This window comes from Rhopalosiphum padi, chromosome 4 (assembly GCF_020882245.1).
Source record: "Rhopalosiphum padi isolate XX-2018 chromosome 4, ASM2088224v1, whole genome shotgun sequence".
In the NCBI taxonomy this organism is placed as follows: Eukaryota; Metazoa; Arthropoda; class Insecta; order Hemiptera; family Aphididae; genus Rhopalosiphum; species Rhopalosiphum padi.
This window is the reverse complement of record NC_083600.1, coordinates 37,131,168-37,154,662: the sequence shown is the minus strand read 5'-3', so window position 1 is coordinate 37,154,662 and position 23,495 is coordinate 37,131,168. Positions and strand designations below refer to the sequence as shown.

Genomic DNA, 23,495 nt, shown 5'->3' with positions numbered 1-23,495 from the left:
CTTACACTGCATATACTGTAACTTGTATATGTTGGTCAGATAGTATGAAATAGCAGCCCATTAGTACCGACATTGATTGTGTAAAACATACATTTAATCCATTGACAGTGTCTCATCTCATCACATGACCTACCTTAATATTAATTTATAATTATAGAATATTATGCCTATGTAATCGCTTAAAGGGGAACAATAAATATTTCAATGAAATTACAGTTCAATTCAGTGTTTATTTTTTAGTTAGGTATTAGTTATTTACAATTTTAATATGTTTTAATAATTTGACATCTAACAACTAATCAGACTTAAAATAATGTTTTTAAATCATTTTTTATAATCAGACAATATACATGTTTAATATGACTTTAGTGCTCAGTTGCCATTTAACTTCAACAATGAATCAAAATGTTATTACAACACACTTAGTTATACCTCATAATAAACTAAATCTAATTTTTATTTATGTTATAGACTTTTCTAAAATATTTAATAAATGAAAAGAACCATTTGCCTACTAATAAACATCTATACTCAACAATGTAATTGTATGCCCATATTAGAAAATGTATATCTTTCATTAAGTTGTGTAAGTTATAAACTCATAACAATGACACAATTTTACCTGCAATATGTGCTCTCTGAACAGTATAAACACGTCTTTAGATTAAACCATAATTTATTGGGACAATAATAAATGTGATATCTGACTTGTGTGGTTGATAATTTACATGATAAAACTCGAAACTTCTAGTATAATTAGTAAAATTTAGTATAAAAATTAACCCATTTTGATATTACTAAGATATTAACCTTCAGATTGTAAGTCGTAAATGTTAACAGAAATAAATGTGGTAAAACTTTGAGATTATGGCAAAATAAAAAACATTAATACATATTTTGAATAGGAACCTTTTTTTTTTATATATATAATCTGATACGATATTATATTTTAAGCTAATCTTTGTTTAATTTTAATCAGAAAATAAAGCATCTTCACTAACTTTGCTAATATAAAACTTTAAAAAAAATAGTATACAAATGTTAGAAAAATTGGTAAAAATTTTTTACACCAATAAATTGTAGACAAACTTAAATATTTTAAAAACCTTAATATAATATACAGTAGTAACAGGGAAGCGTAGAAAAACGTATCATTACAATATTATTATCTATGTCATATTATATTGTCTGGTTCTCGTAAATCTAGAATTTAACAGGATAGGATGTATATAAATTGAAAATTACAAACATTAAAGATATACTATTATTACCCTGCACATCTTTAATGTTAAACTGAAGATAACATTTTGTATAAGATTTTATTCTTATTATTAAAAAAATGTTGCTTATATTTTTGACATGAATATGAACATTTTGAAGGAATGATAAGGGTGTAAATTTAGATTTTAATGTTTTGAGTATGGTTTTACTGCGCTTAATATAAACTGTCAGTGTTTGATGATCGAGGCTTCTTTATTTTGTCAAAGTTCTTGATGACTATATCGTGCAGTGTTGAATAACGATTACGAATTTCATGCATGGTAAGAGACATGGATAAGTATTGTCTTTCGTCCAATTCCTCAACGGCACACCGGTAGTCTTCAATATAGGGGTATTTGCAAACCTAAAAAAAAAAATGATTTTAATTATTAAAAATTTTATTTATTTGTCTTCAACTTAAAATAAAAATGTATAATTTTATTTATAATAATAAATAACTAACAGTTATTCTACTACCATCGTTTGGTTGCTACCAAAACATTGTTGCCAATTTTATCTTATTTACCCCCAAATTTTCTAGATAAATCAAAATAGAATTGAGTTTATTATCTCAATACATGTATCTTTTTATTTCATAAAAATACCTAATTATTATTTATCTTTAAGATAATGTTAACTATTTTAGACATATTCAAGGTAATAATTGTATTAATTGTAACTGTTTGATTAGAAAGCTTCCTAGAAATTATTTCCCAAAATCCTGACAATTATTAACAGTTATAACTACAAATATATTGGGAATTAAGAAACTAAAATGTGACTTTCATTTGTATAACTCATATTAAGTGACGTAAAGAAATAAAAGAATTTATAGTATTAAAATTCTTAATTTAAGTATTATTCTAAACAGAGGAACTTAAATTTTTTAGTCTAAACTGCATAGGATTAAGAACTATTTTGACTTAAAGGAAATCAGAATTTTTGTTATCAATTTAAAGATCATTTTTAATATAAATGTTAAAATGGGCAACAAATTAACTATTTTTAAACATTATTTTACAATTTTAATCTGTAAACACAATTAACACAATAAGACTTGAAAAACATGAGGAAAGAGAGCATCCATGGACACTATTTCCAATTTATGAATTTAGGGTTGTTTGGAAGTTGTTATTAATTATTTAATAGATAACGTGGTCGTTTACTTTAGAGAAAACAGAAAAAGGTTGTTAGATAATGAACAAAAGGAGTTTTTATATGAGAGGGTTTGCGTGGTCGAAGGAATTCTTATAAAATGTATTATTGTGATAGGAAGTGAGTGTAGATATATTGGTATGTTGAAGTGTTGTGTACAGCACATTAATTGACGTAACAAGAAACAATAGAGAGGACACAGAGAGTTATTGATTAAAATGTTTGAATTTTTTCAGATTCCCCAGAGTTCATCATTGTAAGATGTAATATTAATTTGTTTGTTAATTATTGTTTTGTTATTTAGAGATTTTGGATTGGAGTAGTGGTCTTAGTGGAGTCTGAGATTAAGTAATGCTTTATTTTATTTTTTTATTTATTTAATGTATGTGGTTTACTCAGGTTATTCGTTAGTCAAGGAGGAGACCTAGGTATATAACAGAATTATCCATGGGGATTATTCGGTCATTTAGGTGAAAAAAAGGAATATTTTTAGGGTTGAGGGTAAAAGTGATGTGAGTTGATTTGGTTTTGTTGATTTTAATTTTCCATAAAATGAACTATTTTTTTAGTCAAATTAAGTGGTTTAGGAGGTTATTTGGGGCAATGATTATATTGGAGTTGAATGAAGTTATATCTATTCTATATCATCAACAAAGGTAGCTAGGATAGTGTTGAACTATGGTAGGTTTGTTGTATAATATATTGTAGAGTTCAAAAAAGGATACTGCCTGAATCGCCAACAAAAAGTTCGCTTTAAAAAAAGTTGGACAAAAATTCCGGATTCAATTTTTATAGTCTGAGCACATTTTTTAGTGTCGGACAAAAAGTCCGAATATACAAAACATTTTATATACTTAATTAATATTTATTTTAAAAATTAAAAAATGCTGTAAACATATTATTATATTTTTGTATAACTAACAAAAATATAACAGAAATCCACTGTAGTAGTATAGTTAGGTAATAGGTATCTATAATAATGAGTAATGACAAATTAATATATTTTTATTATAACTTTACTAAGATATTAGTTTTAGTTTAGATTGATGTGTTTATAAATAAAATAAAATTCATTGTTTGTTAAAATGTATTTAATTACAAATAAATTTTGATATTGTTGTTCTAATATGTTGTTGAGGTCTGCATGGGCCGATAATTTTCAGCCAGGTTTTTTAAGTAAGCTCGGCCCGGCTCAGTAACCATTTGTTGTAAGTCCGGGCCGGCCAGGTCAATTTTTATGGTTTTTTTTTTTTTAAATATTGTATTCATAAACAATAACTATAATTTACTTCTAAGTTATAATAAAAACATTTAATATAATTGATATATAAAAATTCTGAACCGGTCCATGCAAGTCTTTAATATGTTGTAATAAATATTAAATAATTATAAATGAAAATAAGAAAATAGAAATAAATATAATAATATAATGTGTATAATATATAATGTCTACAAACGTTTTTAAATTTTTAAAATAAATATTAATTATATAAAATGTTTTGTATTTTTGGACTTTTTGTCCGACACTAAGAAAGTGCTTGGACTTTTTGTCCGACTACAAAAACTGAATTCGGACTTTTTGTCCAACTTTTTTTAAAACAGACTTTTTGACCGATTACCATACTGCTTTGGGGGGGGGGGGCTGATTTATAGGATATGACTTGGACATTTCTTCTTCACATCTCATCTTATATTCAATTTTATATGAACGATTTGAGGATGAGAAATAACGGAGTGGGATGTACTAATATTTTAGTTCGGAACATATGTGTTCTGTCTTATTAACATACAACAAAGAAAATTTGCATTCAATAGAATCTATTGTGTTGTTAGTTTTAATATTAATGAGTGAATTATTGATCTATTACAAAAGTTGGAAGAAAAATAATAATCAGTGATTGAGTGTTAGATTTTTTCAATATTTCAATAAATGAAATATTACAAATTAAAAATACTCATAATTAAGTAAAAAATTAAAATATAAAAAAAAACCAACATGTCTTAATAACTGATTAATGATTACCTTCAACTTTGATAAGAGGTTAAGCCAGTTTAATATCAAAGCTAACACGAAACGAGTTCTAATGAATGCAAGTTTGTTGTTGTATGTTAAAAAAACAAAAACAAAACATGCAAGTGTAACATTCTACTTTAACCAAAATCTAACAAAATGATATTAATGATAAACTAATAACTTTTATTAGACCGGATATAGATAATTAATTTTGTTGGTAACGGAAATTCCTTATAAATAAAGTATAATTGTATCATATAGAACCTGTAAATAAGCCCATAAAATAGATTAGAATTTTTATTATATATATATATTATTGATTATGAAGTTTGTATATTGTGTATTTTTGTTCCTAAAATTATTGCTTATCAGTTTTTAATTTATAAGAATTCTGAAATCAAAAATAAGTTTTGTTCTATATTCCAAACATATCTTAACATCATAATATAATAGTTACATAGATTAAAACCAATTAACCAATCTGGTAGTTATTAAAAAACAAATTATACATTAAACATAATTAACTATTAAAATTAATACAAACCTTGGAGATAAGTTTTCCACGAGATGCATAATAACGTGATACTTGTTCAAGATAATTGGTTGCTTCGACTTCAACCTGCTGTATCTCAGCAAGAGTATCTTCTTGTACAGATACTCCAAAATTGTTGCCATCTTCAATTTTTGGTATTAATAAGGATACCCACATTTTTAACTAAAAATAAAGATTAATACAAATAATTATGAATTATGATAATTATGTAAATATTAAAAATATTTCACGAACAGCATTGGTGTCTTCAGCTAATTGTTTGATATTGGGTTTAAGAATTTTAATGACTTCAACAAGTTTTTTATTGGATGGTATAAGCGTTTGTCCTGGAATTGTATCATGTGAATTTGAATCTAAACGTGGCCTTTTTCCCGGATTTTTTCCATCACAACTAAATTCAAAAAATTGTTTAAATATTTTATAATCTTAAACTAAAGCATACTCAATATAATTACTTTATACAGAATTATTTTTTTTTAACTCACTTGTTTACATTATTTTCTATTTTAGAAATTGTGGGAATTTCTAGTTTACATTTTATGTCATTTGCAGCAATACGAAACTCGGGCATTTTGAGTAACTCATTTAAATGTATTATTCGTTCAGGAAATTTTTGAACTATACGATTCTCTGCCTATAATTTAAATACAAACATAATAAAATAAGTTTTAGCATTTAGAATTTCAACACCATATATACTTATCATTATTTTAGATTAATATAATTGTTGTGTAAGTTACCTAATAAGTTCTACACAAATTATTATTGCAAATTTGTTTTATTATTATTTAAACATTGTATTATATTAAATTTAGTCTCAATAATTAAAATATTGATTAAATAAGCTGATATTAAAAAAATGTTCAATAGTTATAACTAAAAAATAATTGTTATTTATTTATTATATAAGATAAATAACATTCAAATTATGTTTGTTGAAGGAACAATTGATAAATTAATAATTCATAATATGATTCATACTAGTTGAGTAAAGCATACCAAAATTGCTGCTTTTGGAAACACAAAAAAGATTTAATTATAAAATTAAATTTTGTACAAAAATGATAGCGATCTACCGACAAATTTAATCTTACAAATAAAAATATTTTCAATACATACGTCAACCTTCAATGTTTCATGGAATTCTTTTGCCTAAAAACATAAATAAGTAAATTATCAATAACAGATAAATGAATGTAGAAAATAAATAATATTTTACTCCATTAATACAAAATATTTACAACCAAAAATCAATCGGTTTCAATACACCAGTAAACTTATAATATCTACAATTATTTGCAATGAAAATATTCAAAAAATTAATTTGTAAAGTTATTATTACAAGATTTAAGTGATGATTAGCGATGTTAAGGATGAGTTTCATAAACAGTGCACTAAAAATCTTAAACGTGAGTAAAATGATCTACACAAATTTTCAACATCTGTTGAATTCACAAATCATGTATTGATTATTTTAAACTGTATATTTTATTCACCTTTTTTGCAGCTTCAGTCTGGGCCATTTTCTGTGATTGAATATTTGGTGACTGTAAGTTGAATGTATTCGAATGGAAAAGATTTAAATATTATAGTGTTTTAAAACGTAAATCGTAAGCAAGTATCAAAAGTATTAGACGGTACTTATAAATATTATATTAAGATTTTATAAAACAAAAGCAATTGCCATGAGAAACGAATGAACAGCGTATTGAATGATAGGTTTAAACATTTTCAAATTATTTTCAGGTTATGTTATCACGGTTGCGGTATATAAACATTTCACGTTTCCGCATACAGATAGCGTTACATTTTCATAATATAAATAATAAATTCATGATAATAACAACTGTAATAAGCTCAATAAACGGTTAGTCGGTCGCCATCCGGGTTCTTGACTATTATAATGAGAGGTAAATAATAAATAGTAAAATATTCTTATTAGAATAACCATCGACGCCCTAACCATCATACCACCTACATCGTAAACATAAATTGATTTCGTCAAGTACTAGTTTTACGTATGAAAATGCTGTTTTTCTTTAAATTTTTTTATTGTATTTCCCAGTAAATATGAAAAGTACTGGGAATTTTTTAATTTTAACTCCTCAAAGTAGGTAGGTACTATCTAGATTCTAGATCCAATTTGTTAACAAAAACCACTCCCAAAATTTAAAATCGAAGCATTTTTAATGATCAAAAATATAATTGAAACAGAAAATAAGTGATGGAAAAACATATAGATAAATGTTTTTAAAAATGTTTAAAAAAATGTATTAACGAGATTACTAGTTTCTATAGTAACGTAATTAAATTTATCATCAGTTGCTAGGGGTAACCTTTCTAATCTAATTTTTCTAATCCTGATTAAAAAATAATTATTATTAAAGTAATGGGTGTACATTTAACGAATTCAGTTACGTTACAAAGTTGGTCACAAAAAAATGTATCCAGCCATTAAACATAATATATTAGGACATAAATTATTCATAATTCATATAAATATATAATCATATTATATTATTTCATTGTAGATACATTTATAAATTTATAATTATAATCAACCATTTAGAAAACAAAAAAAAAGGTCTAGATTCCAAATGTCCAAATATAAGTTAATCTGTACACACAACATTACTACATTAATCAATTCAAATATACTAAAAATTGTGCTCACGTATGTAGTTACGTTTGGCTTTTTTTGTTAATTAATTTTCTGAACAACATAGAAAAAACTATATGGTGTATTGTAAAAAAAAAAATTACCTGACCTACAAATGTATACCTAACTAATAAATTAAATTAAAAATTAAATTCGTAACAAGTAAATAATAAGTACCTAAAGGCTAAAACCAATACAGTATGAATAGTAATTACTAATTAGTATGATATTTATGAACATTTTTTCAAAGCCTAATTAGTAACTTTAAAAAAAATTAATTTAAACTTATACCTACCCAATAATAACGCTGTAGTCAAAACTGAAAATAATATATTGTTAACTAGTTTCTTAAACTTATAAGTAGGACGAATCCTACCGACTTGTTGCACTTAAAATTATCGAAATACCTATGCAGTCAAAATCATCAAGATATTATGCTTTAAAATATGCAGCTTATTTATTGTATACTATCAAGTATCAGAATAATAATAATTTCATTATTGCCTAATCGGGTAACAATTTAATTTAAATACCTGACTAAAAGTATAATAGTTTGACCAAATGACTGATAGAATATAAATATAAGAAAAAAGCATAAATACGAAAAAATTATGAAAACATACATTTATAATATATTCTAACTCAACAACTCAAAAATATTTAAAAAATATGTAAAATAAGATTTCGTAGAGCTATAAATAAGACAAAAAAATTTTGCTCAAATTAATTTTTTAATATAAGTGGCAAAAAAACAATGCATTAAATTCATAGTCCTGTTTATGACATATAAAGTATAATTATTAGATAATACTAAAAAGGTTTAGAAAATTATACTTATTCCATCGATGTATTTATAAATAAATTATAAAATGTTTAACTCATAATAATTTTGTTTAAGTGATTTATTTTTATGTCAAAATGTAATTTTAGTAGAAAACTATCTAATATGTTTTTATTATAGATAATAATGATAATATAATAAAGTACCTACGTATAATTATTTAATTTTTAATTGGATTATATTATTCAAATTACTATTACCTTTCTACAATATACTGCCTGTACATGGCTATATGACATATGTAATCGATAATACGTTTCTAAGACGTCTAGGTGTAAGGTATACAAAGTGTCCAAGTGTATCATGAAAATTGTAAATTTAAATACACCCGATCTTATTGTTATACACTAAGTAGTATGTATAACATTGTACAATGATTATTACATGTTGGTATACACAGTAAGGAGGAGTTTATTTTTATAAACCGCGGTAAAAACGTGGCCATTAGTCATATTGTATTACATTGGAAAAAATGGCACTAAAGTCTTTGTAATACATTTTGAATCGGGGCTTCTGTCTTTCAAATTACTGAAGTATATAAGAGTACACTGTACTCACCATATATACATACCTACACCTACTATATATACAGTATGATGATTTGACTTTTTATACAGTGGTATATATTTATTACATATATTAGGTAAACCATTAAGCTTTTTAACAAAAACACTCGTTAGTTAGGTATAGTTTAAATTGCGTATGCACTATGCACAAGTCATTGCATTTGATGAAATAAAATATTTTGTTCCGACGAGGAAACTAATTTTAATTAATGTAGACCTAAAACCCTGTCAAAAATACGTCAACTCAAAATGATCAGATTTTAATTCTGTAAAAATATTTGTAATTATCGTTTTGTTTTTAAGGTTATTGTGAAAGTCGATTTTAGAATAACTGTTTAACATTCATAAAAAAGACACTAAAGTAAATCTAAAAATTAAAAAAAAATTTAGAAACTCAAATAAGACTTAAAAACAATTTTTAAAAAAATATCAAAAATCGATTTCCATAATAACCTAGAAAAAGGTCAATCAACTCAAATCTTTTTACAAAATTAAAATATGATTATTTTAAGTATGCGTAATCTTGTCAGGCTTTTAGGTTTAAAACGTGAAATAAATATGCTGCTTTCAACCGCCTTAAATTAAGCATTTAAAATAATATAAAAAGCTATACAAATTAAATTGATAAATAAAAATCAGACTGATTAATCCTATATAAATATAGATAAAACTATAAAAGTTAATAATAAAAAAAATGCAATATTTTTGGGAAAAATAATATTAAGCTGCTGCGCGTAATACTAAAAGTAAAATAAATTATTTATTAATAATATATTATTGTAAAGGTTTAACATTTGATAGGGATACGATTATCAGAAAATATTATGACTGTTATAAATTGTACAACGCGCGACTACGAATATTCATATCCTATTTCTACCCCTTTACGTTAGGTGAAACATTTAGGTGTGAAAGCGTAATAGACAGACAGAGTTACTTTCAAATTTATAATATAATAGGGTAAGCCGGGTCAGGGTGTATACAAGTACAATCTTGGATCCATGTACATACTTAGAACATATATAATTTTTGAAAAATTATTGTAATTTTAATGAAATCAAGTTTCATGAAACTTCATACAACTTGTAAGCCAGTTTGTGGAATTCCTATAGTATTTTTCCGTATAAAATGAAAAATAATAATAAAATATTCACAACAGGTGTTTAACTGTACAAGGCAATCTAAAAAAGTAAAAATGTAATTTTTAAATATTTTTTTTCGTAAAAATAATAATTTCCACACACTTATATATGCATGTATAGTTTATACTTTTGAACTCGCAAGTCACTCTTTTAATCCAATAATTTAAAGTACATGAATAATTCAAAAATAAGGTTTTTTAAGTCTTTTATTCATTAATATTTACATTTTCGAAATAATTGTTATTTTATTGTAACATACAATACTCCTTATAACTTACAATAAGCCAATATTTTGAACTCTCGTAGTTTTTTTTCGTACTTAAAAAGACGTAAAATTATAAAGAATGTAAAGTAAAGTACTCTAGTGATGTCATACATATATCTATGATGTACATAATATATGTCATATATATATATACCAAGTTCTATTAAATAAATTCTCGTATATGCAAATATAATGTCAACTTTATTCTTATTTGAATTTTATAATTGATTTCGCTATATACTAGAACATTACCTATTATACATAAACATAGCTACTACAGCATCGATTATTTAAAAAAAAAAGCCTTGAATGGCTCATTCACAAAATGTATTTCAATATATTATTCATTCATCAGGTATTTAATATGATAGCTATATTAAAATTTAAAACCTCCATTATTGCTCGTCTACTTATTACTATAATACATATATATTATATTATATACATAGTAATAATAGCTATATTATGTGGATTTAGCGCGGTGTAAACCTTTATACATGAAAAAAGGATCGAGGTGCGACCCGGAGAAAAACTTCACGGTAGACTAAGTAAAAACGCTTATTTGAATTCCGATTCGTCTTACGAATGTTTGCGAAAATCCCCCGAACAACGTATTGGCAAACAACAAAATAGCTTATTGTTATTGTGTGTCTGCGTGTAGTGGATGTATCTCACGTTACACCGCTCATCCTAAAAAGACGTTGGCACAATGCTTCGGTACAATATATATTATTATATACATATTGCGGCCTGCTTGTATATTATACCCCGGCCGATGCGCAGCTGAATTTCGTCGCGTGAAGTGTGAAACTTCCGAAAAGCTTCACCGATGCGTTAAACGCACTGGACAATATGCTTAAGAAGACATATATCACACCTTTTGGAAAAATATAGAACCCGTTCCAACTATTATTGTTTTGTATTTTAGATGAAGTAGCTGCAGTAGGTAAGTACCTTAGAGCTACCTATAGGATAATTCGTGATAAATGGGCATACTATATATAATACGTATAGGTAGTATAGTGTGTTTGTGTGTGGTTTCTTTTTTCTAATCTCCAACGCCTCGAAACCGGCAATAAGATGGTTGACTGGTGATCATATTTAGGTTCTTGTGAAAACAACCCTTTTAAGCAACCAAGCGACGCAAACTACCCTTTTGATATAAGCATTAATTTGTGTATATGTGACGATATCTGCAAATATTTTGTCCACAAACAATAACGAATTCGATTTATTTGAAATTTTTATCTTAGGTATTTCGTCTTAACATTTTAAAATCAAAATAAATCACTATCCTACATTTGTATTAACAATTGCACATGTTTATATCGTTTTACCCACATTGCTTTTTAATGATCGAAATGTATATTTATTTATTATTAAAAATGATATACCGACAAAATATAAAATTCAAATTTTAACTAAATTTGATATATTTAAACGAAAATGGGTAAAATACATAAAAATATAAATATTAACATTTATTGAAAATTCAGAAAGATATAAAGTTTGACTTGTTACTGTGTCAGTAATACCTAAGAAAAAAATCAATTTCCCTTGTTAAATAGATAATAAATCATAACAACGTAGAACAGTTGAACATTTCTGCTCAATATTGTTTAGTGTTTTGAATAAATGGTGAATTTATTATACAATTTTAAATTTAATTGCTCGATAGTTATGATTTGTCTCGGCTTATCTTGTTTGTAACTTTGTAAGAAAATTATATTCTCGTCCTGAAAATGAGTTTGTAGGTTGTATCTATATACTGTATATATAATATACACATAATATTTACCGAGTATACCGACTATCTATAGGTATAACAACTAAACACATGAATTTAAATACATTGTATTATTATTAACGAGTAATGACAAATAGGTACTAATCATTATTACACCTTATGACTTGTAATAATCTAGCGATCAACTCAAAAAACCATTATAGTACCTACATGTTTTTCATAACATTATATACAGTTGTACAGAGTGTAACAAAAATAGCCGTAAATATGATGTAATTAACTAACATAGAAAATACAATATTGAATATATACAATAACTTTTATTCTAATAAATATTACATTTATTTTTAATATATTATTAGCAGTTACATCATAAAATATCTAAAATAAGCGTTTTAAAAATTAATAAAAATAAAAGTTATTATACAGTTATAATGTATTATATATTAACATGTCTCAATTATTTTTGTTGACTTATACACTCTGTATATTATACGTGTCACCATTGTCACCATAATTGGGATAAGCCGAAAACCATCAATGATGATACGCAGTCAAGCAGGAAACGAATGAATAACATCATAATATTATAATATTACATCGTCTTGGAAAATAAATATCATAATACCTCATTATCTCGTTTCTTCTAAGATACATTTATTCACATATAGTCACAAAATTGTATTAAATAATAAAATATATTAAACAGGTATAGTATATATATATATAGAAAGTATTGATGGACATAATACATTCAGCGATCGTATTGAAGAAACTATTATAATGAGGCCCAGTGGCGTATATATATAAATTATAGAGTGGGGTCCCCTAGGCCTGGGCCTATATAGTGAAATTTAAGATTCAATCAAACCATTTTATTATGCATTTTGCATAATTTTGCTTATATGTAATATGTATTTTAGTATTTATAATAATTAAAATTCCTATATTTGTATTATTTATGTCATAATTAAAACCATCCGGCCACCTATAAAAAATGTTCCTGCAGTTGTATATTATGCAGCCATGCAGGTGGTAAATTGGCCCATAGTGAAAATAATTCCTATATACACCATTGATGAGGCCCATCATTTAACATCATACTGTTAAACATTCAAAGCTGTCAAATATTACATCACTTGAAATAAGTTAAAGTTAAAATATAATATGCAATGGGGCGCACATAATAGTATAGTAGTACGACTAGTACGTATAGTACCTACTATACATGCATAACGCGTCATACGTTTTATATAATATTTATTCAAAGAAAAAAAATACCATTTACTTACTGATTTTGAGGAGTATTCGTATTGCAAAAAACATTAAAAAATGAATATCATATAATTTCTCAAACTTACAACAATAATATAAGTACCTAATATTAAAAATGGAAATTTGATTTCCATCAAAAACAATACCTATCAACGTTCAACGAACAGGGGTAAAACTACCTATTCTTCAAAATCCAAAACTCGAAACTTTACAGTACAACAGTACCTACATAAATATAAGATTTATACTTTTCTCAATTAATTAAGTCAAATAAAAACTAAGCTGAGACTGAAAATTTGTAACGTTTTAATTGTTAAGCTATAAAAAAAATTATATGAAAAAAATATACTCTGATTATAAATCTAAAAAATTGACATTTTAACATATTTAATGCAAACGCATATACACTATTTTAACTTATTTTTTAATATGTATTATATTTTAAGGACTTAATTGTTAAAAAAATTATTGTAATTAAAATTATTTTTTTTTAATCAACAAAATTGTAAATAATGATGGCTTATTAGAAAGCTGTGCTATAAATTAAATAACTCAAACAGCATTTTTAAACCCGCTAGTCTATGATACCAGAATATGATTAAACAGAAAGTCCTAAGCCTTATAAAGGGTGAAGGAAAATGTTGTAAGAGTATAATAATTTTCCGCTATTACCAATGACCAGTGCTGTGAATTTAATGCATTTGCATGTATTTTTTTTCAGTGTATATTTTGCCTGTCTTTGTGCAAAAATGCATGCACACATTTAACACCTTTTTAGTGCATTAAATGCACAGCCCTTCTAATATCATTCGACAATTTTGGAGGTATGTACACCCTATACGTTGGTAAATTTCTTTGAAAATAGGTTTCTATTGTTCGTAAATTGTGCGCAAACGAGTTGTATGTAGCCGATTAAAAATTAAATTACAATTTCACAAATTACATTTTTGTATTGCATATTTGCTATATTATACATCGTATACTTTTTGTTTAAAAAAATTTAAATAAAATTAATAATTAATTATTACTGCGAAATTAAAATCAATTATAAATACATATAAATCCGGTTTTTACTTATTACGTATAATATACCTTATGCCGTATGGCGTGTATTTAAACATGCCGATTCCGACTACTTAATTATTGCCATTTATTCGGTTTAATCATCTTAAATCAAATCGCATAATATAGCAACAATAGCCATATTAAAATATTATTTCACGCTGTGATGGTGCATGAAATATGCACCTGCTAAGTAATTTGCTGGCGCCAAAAAAATCACGCCAATTTACCCATAACCACGCCTCGATTTGACCCAATTGTATATATAACTAACTATAGAAAACTATATGGAACGTCCATTACATCCCCCTTTTTATGGATAAATCGAAAACCTGTAATATATTTGCCTCAGCCCTAAGGTCAAACGCAGAAAAATAACTACATATATCTACGTACATACGAAAATAAATCTTAAAAAAACGTATACTTATTTTAAAAAGTTTTGTGATTTTTTCAACATTTTTATTACTATCATTGGTAACCAACAACTAAATATACAATAACTTAAAGAATATACTGCTATTATTATGACTTATGAGTATAGAAGTATAAAAAGTATAATCTAGATAAATGTCCGAAGAGGTTGAAAAATCTAGAGGAAATGGCTAACGTAATGGAACGAGTATGAAGATCTCTATTTATTAATAAAGTTTGAAATATTTCTTCATCAAATTGGATATTTCCATTTAACTATCTTCAAACTATTCTTCTATTTTCAGTCGTACGCTTGAATTTACTTTAATATTTCATAATAAAGCTAAAATTCTAATAATTACTATGGCAATATTTTTGTACATTTTTTGCACTTATTGCTGAAGGTATATGAGGTAATTTTAAAATCAACATAATAAATAACTGGAAAATGGTACCATTATATTAAACATAATATATTTTATATTATAAATAGTTGGATTTTACATTTAAATAGGTATTTTATTCAGAGACGAATAGATGAGTTGAATAGAAATAAAACTTCTATAATATACTATACACACAAATAAATCACAAATGGTCTCTATAACTATGTTTCTAAATCATTTATTGATATATTACAGAGTAAAATAAAATTAGAGAAAAACTGGCGTTAAACACCGGCCATAACTGCTGCTAATTACTAAGTCATATTTATACTTCTTTTATATTTTATGACATTTATTCAAACGCTCAAATTCAGTATACCTGTTATGTACTTGGATACTTAGGTACCAATTACTGATAAGTGGTACCTTACATGTTTAAATTATGACACGATTGTCGGCTTATAAAATTTTAACCCGTCCTACTTAAATAGATACCTATCATTGCTATTTGCTGTTTGTTTCAATAACATATTATTTAATATAAATTATAATGTACTTCGTGAATTATTAAATACCAGAAATGGTAAAAATGTTAGGCGTTTTTGTTTAAAATAATTAAATAATTATAATTAACGGAAACCAATACGCGTTAACTGGAGCCACTTCTGCTGGGCGCAGTTTACGCTTACGATATAATTAGCAACAGAAATGAACTAATTGGTCGAAAATCGGGACCCATACACGGCTATTATACATATATTATTGTAATCCGATGCCTTGAACAAACAGTCAGTAGGTAATACGTCATAAATTAAGTATACATATAGTATTATACTTACGCGTGTGTACCTATATGTACCATATTATACGAGGCACGTGCTAAATACGTTTCCCGATCTCTCGCTCTGTTGTTCGACGTAATGCCGCGAAAAACGATATATAATAGAAAACTGGGCACATATACAGTTGCGGCTCCATTCCTTTGAATCGTACCGACACGGTTTTTGCACATGCTCGTTGATTATAGACCGCCACCGTTGCCGACGCCGCCGACGCCGTCGTCGCCACCAGCGGCTAAGATCTTACCTTTTTGCGTATATACCGCCTCTGGAGCCAGCTGAAAAAAATTTGTTCAACAACAACAATCCGAACGGTCCTTATGGGTCGCACGATATGTACCGATACATATACTTAGTGTATATATATATATATATTTATACTACAATATAGGCATAACAAACATCTAATATAACGTTAAAGTTGTTTTTATAAAATATTGTTTCGTACCTGTATATGTTATTGGAGGGAAATGCGCGTTAAATCTGATGTACCCATACGTGACCGTATGTAGATAGTATGGTTATGTGGGTGGTGGCCAGTGGGGTATAGATATCCGGAACCGTGGTGGGCAATATTGGTAAAATATATGTATTTCTTTTTTTAAATTCTATACCTAAATTGGTTTTAGTTCTCGATATTTTATGCGGCAATTGGTTTTTCAAAATTTCAAATTGCTAAATTTATTTTTGTAAAAGAAAAAAAGTGAATTTAATTTTGTAGTTAAGTTATAATTAAAGTTATCTAGTATTACGGGCTTACGGCCAAGCATTTAATGGTTTATAAATAATACAAATTAGAAAATAATAATAAATAAAATTATTATAATAATGTATGAAAATATTTAATTTTATACATATTAAGCATAGACAATCGTTATTTGTTATTCAAATTTTATTTTAGAACCTAGGAACCAATTCAGATAATATACTATTTGTGACATCCAGCTGGAACCAATAATTCGGGTACCGACTTAAAAAGATCTATATATTTTAATTTGGATGATGATGTATAGTAAAATAGATTATTAGATTATTAGAATATTAAGTTGTTTGTTCGACTCAGCTATTCTTTAAAAAAAATAATTATTGTCTATGTATAGAAAATGTATTTTAATAGTCATTAAGAAATGTCGATATTAACTTCTTTACTTTGTGTAAAAATAAATATAATCACATATTATAATTATTTTTAATATTGTGAAAATTAAGTTTATTAAATACATGCTCAAAGCTCAAATATGCAATAAGTTTGAATAAGATAATTGTTATTCATCAAATGTAACAGGTTAATGCAAACTATATATGGGTCTGTACTCAGTTGTTATTGAACTTTGTATTATTAGTATACATTTATAAATTATAATCTAAGTATTGTACTTTGATAAACCAAATTGATGATGGAGCTTTTATTATACAAAAAGGTAAAATAAACTTTAACTTGAAGTAACCACTTGTCATGTACTGTACTCGTATAGTTCAGGTATATAAAAAATATAGGTACCTGAACAGGTTAAACATAAATGGTTATTTGACTAAAAACAGAGAGTGAGGTCTCTAGGAGTCAACATTATTAGGTATTATTCTATTAACTTGGTTCATTTATACCTATTAATAGCAAGAAAGAGAAATATATTTAAAACATGACAACATTTACGTAAGTACTTTAGGTCCCACAATATACGCACAGATATTGACTAACTCTTTCTAACAATCTTACGTGGGTGAAGTTGACCAAATTATGCCCAAATTAAACCTTTTAATTTAAAATTATCAATATTAGAGAATGGGAGACGCAGAATGTCAGAATCGATATGGGTTGGTAACCACTAGTCTATATATTGTATAACGTTTAGGTAGGTACCGGGCGTATGTAATTTGCGCCAAAAACAACTTAAAGAAAAAAAGTTTATATAATAAATGTATATAATTATATTTAAATTCCAACAATTGAAGTTAAACGCAGATTAGGTACATATTCCATTTCGTTTTCTTTCGCGGTGAAAATTACCAAAATTAATTTTGAAACGTGGCGCAAAAACACATGTTATATTTTTATATTTTAGCAAAAATTATATACGTACTTAAATTTACCTATTGTTGGCGCAAATTACAGGTAATAAAATTGGTGCAAAATACCATCTCCTTAGGTTACCTATACCTTCTACTGCAGGTATAACAAGTTTATAATCTGATTTATTGTATCGATTAAACCTAGTTTGGTACTTTGATCAATAAACGACGAGTTCAATTTTAAGCGAATTCTCTGGAAATTTACTATATAATGCCTTTGTATACATTATACATTGATATATTGTTATATGACCGACGGAAACGGTCACGAGAAAATCAAATTCAAGCACGGAGATAAAAAGAAAGGATATAAATATATATAATATGTATACAGGTATATATATATACATTTATGCACGAAGTTTCAGGTGTTTTCTTCGACAAGGTTCTCAATTATTATTTGTAAAGGACTATGCGTATAGGTACATATTATTATACGTACGGTTTAGGGCTCGTTTGCTCCTTTTTATATACATATTATACACACTGTATTATTATTATATTATTATTATTATTATTGTTATATACCTATTTATATATATATACGTATGCGTTTTATCAAAAATGAAATGATATTTTATAAACTGTTTGTCTGGAGTGCGATGAGGTGGAAAATACTGTCAGGAATAACGCTGACCGAAGAGGCAGCTGCAGCAGTTATATGTGTATAATAAGGCATATTATAATATATATACGCCAGGCGGTGCACAAGCTGTAAGCCGCCGCGGTTTTATGACGTTATTTAACCGGGACAAATGACTCGAAATGACGTTTTGTTATATCTCCGTCGACGTCCGCGTGTATACATCGCCCTCCGATATGTTGTATTATTTATTATTATAATAATGCACGCACGTAAATATGCTGAATTGACGTAATTCGCGGTGTTCGTTTACAATTATACTTTATATTCCATAAAAAATTTTTTAAAAAAATCGTCGAACCGTTTTGCGTATAACTCAGACACTCAGTGCCTATATGTATAGTTATTATAGGTATACGTCAGGAACGTATTATGTGGAGAAGAGGTACGTGGAATCTGTGCCATTTCATCTCATTTTCAGCACCACCGACTATCGGGCGTTTTATTTTTTATCTACATGTGATAGTGATACCTACGTTTTGACTACCTGTAAAATCGTTGTATATACATAATACATTATATACAATGTTGTTTTTTATTAAAAATCTATTATATTTAAATCTAAATATATTGGTCGTTGTATAGAGTAAACCCCCTAGAGGGACCCATATACACATGGACCTTAAAAGCCACTGTTCAGAATTCATACCCGTCTATACTCAAATCCTATAGTTCACTATACAGTTACAGTACATGACTCGAAAACACTATTGTGTCTTGGTTTATAAACGTTGGTCGTTGAGACGTTGAGTGTCCTACAGATTATTGTTCTGCGATTCTCGGTATTCCTTTCGTTTCCGTGTCTCTTATAATGTATATCCTGTGGTTCCGGAAACGAATTTTATGATTAATGATTATTTTATAGAATCTATTGCTGCTGTATGAGGAGCAACATACTCACACACAGCATGTGTTTTATGGATTTTTTCATTTTCCACATTTTTAAATATTAGCGGTTCTGTCATTTCTGATAATATGGTATATACTATATGTATATTATATTGTACCTATGTAGAATTATTTTATAAGGTAAAAACTGTATAAAAAAAAGTTTAATATTAATCTAACAATATATATTTTTTATGCGTGTACCTATAGAATTTTTCTCGTGTAAAAACTAAACTATATATTTATACATATAACCTAACCTAACGTTTCATAAACTATTGCAAAGTAACGTTAAAAGTTCATTGCATAAGAGAATACAGATACAATATTACAATGTTTATATAGGTTTAGTGAATATTACTTTCAGATCTCTGTTTGTCTAATAATTTAGAGGTAAAAATAGTTTAAAAAGGTCGCAATCAGTGCACTTTACATGTGCCTAAAAATGTCAATATAATTAGAGTATATTGACGTCTTGACTGCATAGTTATAGCAAAAATAATTTTAATTAAAAATATAATATTTATTATTTACTGTGAGTAGTGAGTCATTTGTTATACATTTATAAATTATAATCTTTATATTTTATAATCATATATTTAGTATAGCCTATATATATGTATTAGCTACTTAATATCTATTCTATATTGTTTTATAGATGTATTTATGATATGATGTACATAAGGCAACTAACCTCAAATAAGGGGTAAGATGACGAGTTCGGAATTTTTTTGGAAAATGTTTTACTTATAACTTATAAGTATTTTTACCTCAAGTATAAAAATTATTTCCAGTCATACTTGATATTTTAAATATTATTTATATTAAATTTAAAGATGTTATGTCTATTATTTAATAATATAAGTGTTATTGGAACATTTGAATCCTTAAATTCGTTTACTTACTATACTTCCACCTAAAATAAATAGAACTATTTTTTTAGTGAATTTTCGTTTCTGAGATTGGGATTCTTTTACCCGAGAAATCGTACTCCGCAATTCGCTTAATGATTACAATTTTATTGTGTGAAAAAATTTCGGATATTTGGTATGTTATAACCCGAAAAATATCGTAGGTACGGCGAGTGTGTCGGCACTCGGCAATCAAAAACAAGAATTCGCCAAAAGCGTATTACCGTTTTACATAAAGGTGTATTTTTATAAATGCACACTCCGCGGCGGGCGCGATAATATCGCAGCGATGGACAATGATATAAGTGAAGCAGACGCGTGACATGCCTTAAACGCGACGCATTAGCGCTTATTATGTTCATAATACTGTATAGGTAGTAGGTATATACATAATATATCTTTATACCGACCTTCTTGCATGTATACGTTATATTACTATATGCATCAACACTCGGGTTGTCGTTCTTTACATGCAGCATCAGTGGCGGTGGTCGCGGCGGGACGAAAAAAAATTGAATTAATATTTAAAGCCAAAAGACGGAAAACGACACGTTTTCTTATAATATGCGCTCGCCGACTGTAGATCTCCATCGATATAATTCGCCCGCCTAAAAGGTGTTGTATACGTTTACATTCAAAGGTACACGCGTACCGCTGCTGCTGATCGTATATACTACCTATAATATATATATTATAATATATATGTATAGGCGATGGGCTGTATAAGTACCCAATTTATTGTACGCACGTTTCGTCCTTGCAGAAAACATCTTATCACGAGAAGGTATTTATCCGCATATAATATACATTATACATATATTATAATATACGACACAGCTGTATGCAGTCGCGTATATATTAAACTCAAACAGGCGGTATACATACGACAAATCATATATATTATATACGCGTGAATGCGTGATGATCTATGAATTTATCATATTCGTATTATTATCAACGAATAGTGTCGACCTACCTCTGAATCAAGTGATTCAAGTTTTTCCAACTATATGAAGCAAAAACAATTTCTAGTAAAATGTAAAAATAGTTATAACTTGTAACCTTTCGAAAAAAATGTTCTACTCTTAATTCGTATAAATATTAATAATACAATATTATAATTATATAGGTAATGTTAAATCGTCTACCATCAATATTAATATTATTGAGTACCTAATGTACCTATACTACCTTCCATAACTTTTACGCTGCATACGAATTGGGTCTCGGTGATATTTAACGACTACACGAATTGCGTACCAGCCATATTTAAGACTACACGAATTGCATCCCAACGTAAAAACATTATTTTCCTTCCATTTTCTACAGACTTAGAACTGTCAATAGCAAATTATGACTATCGGTATGTTAAAAATGTTGATTTTTTTGTTATTATCCAATTAGAAGTAAGTAAAATGAAAATGTGTAGGTTTAAATTATAGGAGACAGGAGTGCAACATAATAATAAAAATAAATGCTTGATAAGTCAGAGATCGGCATGTAGACTCTTGATTTTCAATTTTTAGAAATTTATTAATTGTATGCGATATGTATGTATCGCATACAATGTATTTTCTTTTCATTTTCATTTAGTGAGATAGATTTCCGAGCGGATTTTATTGTTTGGGGTCTTGTTAGATTCACATAGGCTAGGAGAAGTGCAGTGAAAATTTTCAGAATTTTATCTTTTATAGTTAATTTATTACAAAGCTTCAAAAAAAATTAAAACACATTTTATTTGGCGTTTTTTATGTTTTTCAGCTTTACAGCTTTGTAGTGAGTTAACGATTGAAGATAAAGTTCTGAAAATCTTCACAGAACTTCTCCTAACCAATGTAAATTTAACAAGTCCCCAAATAAAAAAATCCATTGTCCAGTTTTGGTAATCTACCACGCTAAATGAAAATCTAGCAAAAAATAACTATTTTTTAACTGTGAAAAATTAAATAATTTTTTTTGAAAATTTTCAATCTCACATTTTGTATCTAATTGATAATCCATTTTTAATGAGCTATCAACCAACCGTTAGCTATAATAGTTTTGGAGAAAAGTTAAAAAATAGAAATTTTGGACTGTTCACTCCGACGTTTTTGTGGATTCAAATTGTTATACCACTTGAGTGTGATATCGGATCTTTCTCATTAATATTTTATGTTAAAGCTAGCTTAATTATCCACCTACTCATTACAACTGAGTTACATTTTTATCATTTTCCTATTTAACACGAATTCTTGAAATTTTAAAAATTCAGACTTTTTTCATTTTAATTACCATACTTACTTGATTAAAAATCAAGAAAGTAATTATAAATATAGAATTAATAAACTGGTAAAAACTTGAATTTCCATTCAAGTCTAATCTTTTTATTGTATTCTTGACTCATATCAATTGTAGTTTACCGTTGACCTAAGTAAAACCTGCATCCTTTCATTTGAATTGATTGCCATACAATTAATAACGATGAGTGAATTGCTTTTTCAAAAATCAGCAGATATTTTTTTAAGTGAAAAATTGATATTATTTTTTAGAAATTCAGATTTGAGATGTGTATAAATGTTTTATATAAGTATCTATATTTTTACTAGGAAGTAAAAAATATAAGTGGTATATTATAGGTTATTATTATTTTTCGAGCAATGAATTGTAAAATAATGTCTAAACAATTTAGGGCAACTTTTAAAAGTTCCATTCACTAATATTGAATCAACTTTACTTAACAATTTTAAAAGTCAAACTCAATTTGTGTAGTCTTTTAGATAAAGCTGGACGCAATTCGTGTACCCATTTATCAAATTTTCTATTTCA

The 23,495-nt window shown here is 26.9% G+C and overlaps 1 protein-coding gene across 2 annotated transcripts; it reads right to left on the bottom strand.

The window, feature by feature from the left end:
- Positions 1-1,259: 1,259 nt before the first annotated feature.
- On the bottom strand, positions 1,260-6,699 carry LOC132930144 (proteasome activator complex subunit 3). 2 transcript variants are annotated; one of them, XM_060995840.1, is made up of 6 exons: positions 6,479-6,699; positions 6,108-6,134; positions 5,468-5,616; positions 5,217-5,373; positions 4,974-5,144; positions 1,260-1,624 (listed from the first exon to the last, which is right to left on the bottom strand). In XM_060995840.1, the coding sequence occupies exons 1-6, from the start codon at positions 6,503-6,505 to the stop codon at positions 1,436-1,438; spliced, it is 720 nt and encodes a 239-aa protein (XP_060851823.1). In that variant the 5' UTR covers positions 6,506-6,699; the 3' UTR covers positions 1,260-1,435. The 2 variants fall into 2 exon arrangements, with proteins under 2 accessions (XP_060851823.1, XP_060851822.1); XM_060995839.1 differs by having other exon boundaries at positions 6,102-6,134; positions 6,479-6,698.
- Positions 6,700-23,495: the final 16,796 nt, after the last annotated feature.

What these genes read in the sequence shown, in the direction of transcription:
- LOC132930144 (XM_060995839.1), bottom strand. Translation starts at nt 6,505, where the DNA reads ATGGCCCAGACTGAAGCTGCAAAAAAG. An exon ending in ATAGAAAATAATGTAAACAA is followed by an intron (nt 5,374 to 5,467) that starts GTGAGTTAAAAA and finishes TTTTGAATTTAG; the next exon opens with TTGTGATGGAAAAAATCCGG. An exon ending in GTGGAAAACTTATCTCCAAG is followed by an intron (nt 1,625 to 4,973) that starts GTTTGTATTAAT and finishes TTTTTTTTTTAG; the next exon opens with GTTTGCAAATACCCCTATAT.